The sequence below is a fragment of the Alligator sinensis genome, unplaced genomic scaffold (genome assembly GCF_000455745.1).
Source record: "Alligator sinensis unplaced genomic scaffold, ASM45574v1 scaffold872_3, whole genome shotgun sequence".
Taxonomy (NCBI): Eukaryota; Metazoa; Chordata; order Crocodylia; family Alligatoridae; genus Alligator; species Alligator sinensis.
This window is the reverse complement of record NW_005842137.1, coordinates 833,401-842,101: the sequence shown is the minus strand read 5'-3', so window position 1 is coordinate 842,101 and position 8,701 is coordinate 833,401. Positions and strand designations below refer to the sequence as shown.

The window sequence follows — 8,701 nt, the reverse complement described above, 5'->3', positions numbered from 1 at the left end:
AAGAGTCTTTGGATCCTCAGAAGGAAAAATCAGATACTGGTCATCCACTCCCTTCCATTTAGCAATGAGAGAGAAAAGATTTCCAACTGGAGTTTTGCATGCTGCTTGCTCTATCAATGTCCAAAGCTTCTGCTGCATATGGAGTGCCTCATATTGATACCTGTTGTATGTTTCTGTTCTTTCTTAAATGTTTTGGAAAATGCAGATCACATTGCATTGATTATAGAACTTCTGGGGAAAATACCTCGCAAGCTCATTCTGGCAGGAAAATATTCTAAGGAGTTTTTCACCAAAAAAGGTAAAGCCAATCTTTTTTTTTCCCCCCCTAGCAGTGTTCGAATACATAGTACTGGAACTTCATAGTAATTGTAGGTAGGCCCCAGTAAAGCAGTATCCTGAAATCGTCGTCTTCCTGGAACGCTAAGGATCATCTCAAAGTAAAGATGCATTGATATACATGTGTTCTTATCTAGCAACTGAGAACGTACTAGTGCTCCACATCCAATATAGACTGACTAAACAGATTGCAGAGGATTGTTGTAAAGAGCTCCTTGAATGATCTTTTGGCGTTAAACAGCTGGTGTTTATCAAATGATGGCTGTAATTTGTTTCTCAATTTCTTCATGTATACAGCTCTGGTGTACCTATCTAAATCTATCTGGAGAAGTAGTTTCCTGCAGTAATAAAAATTGAAAGATGCTGTTTCAAACCTTAAAGGTTATTCTTCTGTAGATTTAAAAAGATATACAGTCTTGTTTGGGAAAGTGATAACTCTGCAGAGAAAGATGGCAGGAAACTGGCGGAGTTGTATTACAGCCAGGCCCAAAATCTCTTATGATTGCTTATGGTATAATAAGGGTCTTTTAAACGCTCTAGAGTAAAATACATTAGTTTTATCTGAGCAGGAGCAAGAAGAGTGAAGGTTTCCTGTGCCATTGGATTTACCGGCCTGAACAGGAGATATCTGGCTGCTATTTGTAGAGCCTCTTTTCTCAGCCAGAGTCTGAGTACCTGAGTTTGTTGCGTTATATCGTAAAGTTATAGTAAGTAATCAAGTTGTGTCCAAGCCTTTGGGCAGAAGTAGGAAGAGAAGACACAAGACTTTCTTGGAAACACTCTTTTTAAGGCCAGTTTACAAGAGCAGATTTAAAGGGTGAAATTTTGAGACAAAACGGTTGAGATTCTCCTGTCCAAGACAACATTGTCCAGATCTCTCCCCTGTTTGATTTAGACGAACATCTGCCATTGGTGACTTAATCTGTCTGTCTTGGTTTTCAGGTGATCTGAAGCACATCACCAAACTGAAGCCCTGGGGCCTTTTTGAAGTCCTTGTGGAGAAATATGAGTGGCCTCAAGATGAGGCAGCTGCATTCACAGACTTCTTATTACCTATGTTGGAGCTGGTTCCGGAGAAACGGGCCACAGCAGGAGAGTGTCTCAGGCACCCTTGGCTTAACTCCTAGAGGCTTCAACACAGTACCACAGCCCTACTCTCTGGTTTACAGCGTAGCATACATACATCCAGCTGCCCCTTCCTAGATCCATTTTTTTCATGTTCATTTTCAGTGTGAAGCTCTTCCTTAAAGGCTTCCAAGATTTTAGATAAATCTAACCTGTTCAATTGAATTTGCTTATTTGACTCAGTGGGGACTCTCTTCAGCCAATGGGCACCATCATCTGATTTTTGCCTTGATTGGACTTTGCCAAAGACTAATTGACTGACTGGAATTTGAAGTTGCCCCTGAGTCTATTCACTGTTAACATGCTATATCCTGTAAGCGTGAGCTGATCTGCACTGGAATATACTCCTTTCACTAAGTTACAGCAATCCTTTGTTTTGTGAGAGGGATGCGAAAACCTGCGACTCCCTCCTTAGCTCAATGACTCGGGAGTTAATTTTTCCACTGCACATCTAGTAGCTAGTGGCAGCATAAATAGCAGGTGATACTAAGGTGTTTAACTTCATGTGGAGCAAAGGACTAGGAATCCTCCATCCTTTCCTAGGGGCCTGTTCCATTCCTTGGGTAATTTCGTACATTCTTTCCAGTCAAATAATTTTCTTTAGTTTTAGCCACTTTTTTTGTTTTTGAAACAAGCTGTATTTAAAAACTAGTTTTTTAGTACTATTTTTCCCCCAGTGTTCAGATTAGTTTCTGAATTCAGTGAAACCTGCTCTGCTCTCTTGAATGCCTGAGCCTTTTGGACTAAAACTTGACAAGGGAAATAAAAACAAAAGCTGGAACAGATAAATGCACAATCTTCAGAGTACAGATGTGTACACCCTTTGGCTGCAGAGAGGTAGCCATGCTTCAGGCATTTCGTCCTAGATGTTTGAGTTAGCTGTGAGCCCCCTCCACCCCCACTCCCCACCCCCCACTGGCACTTCCTTTGCCTTGCTTAAGGTTGCCATTGCATCAGTAAGCAGTCGGCTTTCACTCTAGAAAGATGGAACATACTCTTGCTCTTATTTTGACTACTTGCTTCTGAAGAGAGGGTGGTGGCATCTGTGTGTTACAGCCACATTATCCTTTGACTTTGAAACACCGCACTTGTAAAGATTTCTACTCTGTTAACCTGCCTCAGGTGTTAGCCTTTATAAGTAACAGCCCTGAATGGGATTGCCTTTTATTTTCTGAGGCATTTGGGTACGTGGGCATTAACACAAGGACAGCTGAACTAGATGGGGGAAGAGTGTTTTGGCCTTTTCCCTGTAAACACAGGGTCAGCTGATGCTTCCTAGAATCGCACCAAATAAGGTTGCTCAGTAGAATACAATATAAGCTTTTTAAACTTCCCTGAGGGGATTGGACGTAACTGAAGTTTGTGGGGTTATTTTAATTAAAAGTTAAAGAATTGTAGCATTTGCTAGTTTTATGATGGTCTCTCCTAGACTTGCCCAAGCTATTACAGATTCATTGCATCCTACTCTAAAGCAAGGTTTGGCAGTGTTGGAACTCCTCACCATGGACCAAACAGGCCTTTGGGATCATGAAGCTCTCAGAGGATAGAAGCTGCTGCAGGACTCTGGACCTCACAGAAGGCCAAGCAGGCACTATTTGAGATATGATACCAAAGCTGCCAGTGAGCCTGTTACATGTCACTTTCTATGTGTGTTTGACATCTTAGTTCATAACAATCTTTCATCCACGAAACTGGTGCCATTGCTTAATCCACGTCAAAAGTTGTTTGTCCTGTCTAATAATGATGCCTGACCGGGCTACTAATGAAATCCATGCTGCATGTCCATTTAGGGATTGTTAGGTCAGATTCTCTATGCATCTTGTCCAATGTTAAAGGAGAGAAACATACCAAAATAGTAAAACTGCTGAATGATATTTCCAGCCACCTGGAATTCTTACTCTGATTCCAAGCATCATTCTTGCATCTGTTGCAAGGGGATTACAGACAGGATTGGATTACTAGAACAATTACCTTCTTTTTAAATACTGTGAAGTCTTATTGGCAGGGTTAATGGAACTTCTGCTGGTATTGCTAGAGCTCATCAAGCCCTGTGCACTTCAGCAACCTGGCTGACCTAAAGGAATGACGTGCTCATAGCAGGGGCAGGGAGGGGGGCTGCAGACTTGTTTTTGAGATCTGTTCCCCCCCACCCCTGATCAGAAGAGACCTTTATCCTCTGCTAGTAGTAAAAGAGCCAGCTTGTGGGCTGAAGACATGCAGAAGCAGCTGTCAGGATTCAGTCTTGTACCTTGTGTGCTTGCTCACTTGAGGTTCATTTTCAAATTGCCATAAAGTGCTCACTAAAGGATTTGTATTTGCTGTGTCAGTCTAAAACCTGAAGGAAAATACATTTTTATTCTTTCTACTTGGACGCATTGTCTTTTTTTCTTTGTAAATGCAGTACAATAAACAGAATATTTAATAACCCATACATATTCCTGATATGTTGGCTCTGAATGAACAAAATTGGAGGGAGTATCCGTCTGGTGGTGGTTGTAGCTTGCAGCAGTAGGAGATGGGGTTCAGTCAATATTTAGTGTTAAGACCCTGGAAATCTGCCAAAGCATGTGATTGAGTATATATAGATATCATAAAACTGTTTGCTATAGATATTGTAAAGCTGTTTGCAAAAATCTTAACTTTTTCAGAAGATAAATAAGAAAACTTTTCTATAGTGAGTTTTCCCTCCAATTTGCCCTTTTTGTTGCTATATTTTCATTCAACTTCTATCTGCCTTCCTGAAGTGGGGAATCCTAATTAAGAAGCTTTTCAAAAAGGCTTTATTGTAACAAGCAACATTTGGAAGTTCAGTGTGCACCATTGCTAAGAATTGCCCTGATTTCTAGTCGCAAGAACAGTCCAATCCAAAGGAAAGTAGATATTAATGCATATCAATTTTGGATGTCAATCTGGTAGGACTGTTTGACATTTCAAAACCAAAAGAAATGTGCAGCCTCTTCAGGTTATATAGGAGAATTATACTGAAGACTCTAGCAGGCAGGTGATCGGTATGATGTGAATTGATGGTTCTATCAAATTAATTGAGTCCAGTGATCCACTGAGTGTGAGTGAGCTGACTTTGATTGATGCCATCTGTTCTAGTGAGAATTAAGTGAATTGTCTGCTGTGTCATGCTGGAGGCAGGCAGATTTGTGCCAGAAAGTCTTCCCTAGGAGAGAGTCTGCATTTATTGTGGCTCAGGATTGAGTAGAGGAGTTTTGGAACTGGTTGGGTTTTAAGGTCAGTCTTCACTGCATGCTATAATCCGGTTGTTAAACCAGTCCATCTACCAGTAAAATAATTCTGTCCTTTATGGGGACTTTCAAAAGACAACAATTGAGAATCTGTTCAAGGTTGCTTTAAAACTTGTCATCTAAAATAGATAAGACCACAGAAGAGGGAGCAGAGAAGAAATAGGTTTCTCAAGGAATCTAATACCGAATCAAAGCATTTAAAATATGCCTTTATTCAGCAGAATTTACAAAGAGAGTGACAGAAAATTAAAATCACTAACATTGTCCTGCCACACACTGGATAGTGTATTTGTAAAATGCTGTGGTTTTCCACTTCGCAGGGTATCTCCATCCAACTAAATTCTGAGTGGTGATCCTATAGCAGTCTCTTGCATAGCATTTCTGTGGGTCCTCTGTTTTCAAGAAAGTTTGTCATAAGAAAAGTTTTTTGTAAAAAAACTTAAGGAAAAAGAGCAAGTTTTGGATAGTTGCCTGGAGAGATTCTTGGCTTTTTTCCCCTGGGGAAAAAAGAGGAAAAAAAACATCAGCTTTGCAAAACTGTAGTCCTCAAAATAGTCTTAACTCTTTTTGGTGTAAGGAATTGAAAATGCCTTTGCTTCCTGGTGTCAGTTAAGTTAAAGCTGGTTTGTCTTGCACCTAATTGCATAAATTAAAGCTGGGGTGAACAAGATACAGCACACAGCTGTCATCTGGCCCACAGGAGCTTTGGCAGTAAGTGGCAATGTTAATAGCCGTGGCTCTTGGAGCCACGGCAACTAATGCTGCTGCCACTTGTCCTGCTGCCAAATTTCTGGAGTTTAAAGGGAGCCCTGTGGGTCAGCCTCACGCGGTGGATTGGGCCGGTGGAGCTGGATCAGTTAGGCACCACCATGTTAAACCAACCGGCATGACATAAATCAGTGCAACACCACTGACATTTCAGGAATCCCCACATGTAAATGACATGTAAAATACATGTGTAGTAAGTGTAGAAGTAAGTTCCATTGAGGTTGCTTACTGTGGCGTTCAGCTTCTTCATTCATTGACCTCTTCTGTAAAACAAAGAATTGTAATTATGTTAATAGCATAAAGGTATACAGGTCTCCCTCTCCAACCACTGGGGTTAGGTTCCTGAAAGTTCCCGTGGTTGGCAAGACAAAAGGCTTATGGGAAAATGGCAGGTGATGGGCTGATGCGCAGCCATGGAAAACCTTGGTTACTCAAAACTGCGTACCATGGTAGCCAAAATGGTATATAGAAAATTAAGTGTGGATACTCAAAACCATGGTTGGCAAAACTGTGGTTAGTGAGGGGAAACCTGTAATTGGGACAGGCAGGAGCGCTGGTTTCCCATGCCCATTTTCAAGAAAGAAGAGTCCATTTGGGGAGAGGGATCAACAAGAAGAGGCAGTGCCTTGTCCCACCCTGTGCTGCCTGGACATAGTCCTAGCTTCCAGCACTTGTTCAATAGATGGGAAAACCTGGAAATCCACTTGGGTATTATGAAATGGACAGTCGTTTGCAAAAGTACTGAACATGCTATTTCATAGTTTTGATATTGGAGGATTCGCCCTCTACCTGTAACAGAAAACCCAGGTGGGTCAAGCTTGATAAAGTGGTGGTACTGAGCTTATGAGTTCTTGGGATTTGTTTAGTTAATACCTTCCCTGGGTAAAATGAATAGGCTTGTTTCATGTGCAGTCTTGCCTGTGAGGCATCAGCTGACTATAACTTGGAAATCATCGTTCCCTGCCACTAAATTTCTAGATCATGGGGAGCCTCACTTTTGAGCACAACTGTTCGAGCAGGCGATTAGGCTGGTGGTGGTCATCCATTAGATAAGAAGCAGCCTAATGGTGATTTTTTTTTTGACTGCTCTTCTTGTTTGTATCCTTTGCCTTCCTTTTAGTTTTGTGGTAGTTTGCTGTAATGTGCACAAAATGTTGCATCTGGGACCAGTGGACCGAGTGATCATAGCAGGGCTTGGCTTTGTAGGGGATTGGGCATGCCCTTATAATGGGGTGGCAGATGCGACCAGAGAGAGCAAAGAGGCTCAGTTACCTTTACCATCAACTTTAAAGTCAGATGGGAGGAGATGGTCCTGTCGGTTCCCTAAAACAAAGGCCAGGAAGGAGAGGATGACGGCGTCAAGGATCCCAATGATGCAGAGGATGTAGGCCCAGCGTATGGTGCATGCCCCTATTGTGTATTTGTCTGTTTTTTCACCGCACATGCGCTTCACTTCACTGGAATCCCAACCATCTGGGTAGATTAGGCAACCTATCATCAGGCCCGTAGCTGCAAGGAGAGAAACACTGCTATTGTTGCAGGGCATACGATGGCACAGGATGCCAGTCCACCATAACTTGAATGGAGTGAGTACTTCAAACAGCTGCTGTGACTTGGCTCATATTCAATTAGTTCACTTCCCTTTCCACAACTTTTGATGAACAAGAATGGTCTCAGATAACTAATCCTGAGCATTTGCAGCATATTTTAGATTTTATGTGAAAATTTAGCTTTACAGGGATGGTTAATTAGTTTGGTCCTCACTGCCAGGGGCAGTACATACTGATGGCAGCAGCTTTACTGCTCAGCTTCAGTGTTGGATCTGGCCCTTGTTTGGAACAGAACCAAGGCTACCTGTGGGAGCAATTGCTCATAGGCATACAAGCACCAGTTCAACGAATGCGCTGCAGGCTATATGAAAGCCCAAGTCATTACCAGAATAAACTTGAGAAAAGCCAATTAAACAGCTGTGCTTCAGTTTTACATGGATGGTGAGATGGAGAAGATGGTCTCTTGTCAAGTTCCTTGACTGGAAGGTACTGATCAAAGCTTCCTAGATCCTACCCTTAACAAAAGAAGCATGCTTCCCAGTCTAGAGTTTGTGCTAAATGTGATTACTAGAATATTGGAGTTGTGATCTCAGACTCTTGCTGCTACAATTAGGTAATTCAGGACACCTGAACTACCTATCCAATTAATCCTTCCCTCCATAGCATTTTACAATAAGAAATGCTTTGCATTTCTCAGGTGAAAATGCTAGTATTCCATTGAATTGGGTATTATCTTTCTCCTGTCTTAGAGGTTAAAAATATGAGGAAAAATCCACAACCCTAAGACAAAGGTTGTCAGTGGTCTGTCAAGAAAAAAAAGTTAGTACAAGACAATTGCACTCTTTCAGGACTAGTATTGTTCACGTGAGTGCACCTTGCTAAAACCTTATGATACATGACCAGGGGCTTGTCTAAACCTGTCATGTGTTACAGATAAAGTAGTATATCCTCTTCCCACAGTGCTGACAGTCATAAATATAAAGCTTACTAGTATAGTTCTTCCACGAGAAGGAGAATATACCAGGCCTGTGTAAGGCACTTCTTACATCCGTATAACTGCATGCCTAATTCGGGATTTTATAGTTTAAGGATTCTGCTTTTTTAAATAATTGCATCCCTATCCAAAATAGTTACGTTGGTGCTATGTTGTTATAGTAGGCTTAATATTTTCATTATAACCTGTGATCTGTGAATGCACATACCTTAAACCAAGACAGCACTACTACAAATAAAAGGTAAAGAAGGGGAAATCCATAATGGCTGTTGCATGTAACCGTTTCTGGCAGAGTGAGCTCTGTAGCCAAGAGCATGGTTCTCTCCCAAAGAGGAAATGCTGTGTAATCTTCCATTAACCTTGTTGCCTTGGCAACATCCTTTCACTCCTACATGAATATGCAATGCTGACCTGTTAACAACATGACTAAGAACTGTTCTGGGAACCGTCCTGGAGGAGTCCTCCGAACAGCTGGAAACCAGTTTGAATTGGGATCGTTCGATCAGTAGAGGTTTGTATTACTGTTTGTTTGCTAAAATCTGCTCAGGGGTATATATATGTGAAGTCAACAGACTTGTACCCAGATTAGTTTAGGCCTATTCAGCTGAAGGGTTTCCAGTTACAACTCCAAGTTATCAATTGCTATAAGCACTTATAGATCCGGTCCCCCTAGG

The 8,701-nt window shown here is 41.6% G+C and overlaps 2 protein-coding genes across 2 annotated transcripts in view; one reads left to right on the top strand and one right to left on the bottom strand.

Annotated features, from left to right (window-relative positions):
- SRPK1 (SRSF protein kinase 1) overlaps positions 1-3,888 on the top strand; it is a 46,921-nt gene extending 43,033 nt beyond the window's left edge. Inside the window, exons 15-16 of the mRNA XM_006025248.2 lie at positions 206-298; positions 1,279-3,888. Coding sequence (XP_006025310.1) covers positions 206-298; positions 1,279-1,463 — 278 coding nt within the window. The 3' untranslated portion in view covers positions 1,464-3,888. The remainder of the gene's footprint in view (positions 1-205; positions 299-1,278) is intronic.
- Positions 3,889-5,175: 1,287 nt separating this feature from the next.
- The window catches only part of LHFPL5 (LHFPL tetraspan subfamily member 5), an 11,936-nt gene continuing 8,410 nt past the window's right edge, over positions 5,176-8,701 (bottom strand). Inside the window, exons 2-4 of the mRNA XM_006025247.1 lie at positions 6,756-6,992; positions 5,713-5,746; positions 5,176-5,212 (exon numbers count right to left, since the gene is read on the bottom strand). Coding sequence (XP_006025309.1) covers positions 5,730-5,746; positions 6,756-6,992 — 254 coding nt within the window. The 3' untranslated portion in view covers positions 5,176-5,212; positions 5,713-5,729. The remainder of the gene's footprint in view (positions 5,213-5,712; positions 5,747-6,755; positions 6,993-8,701) is intronic.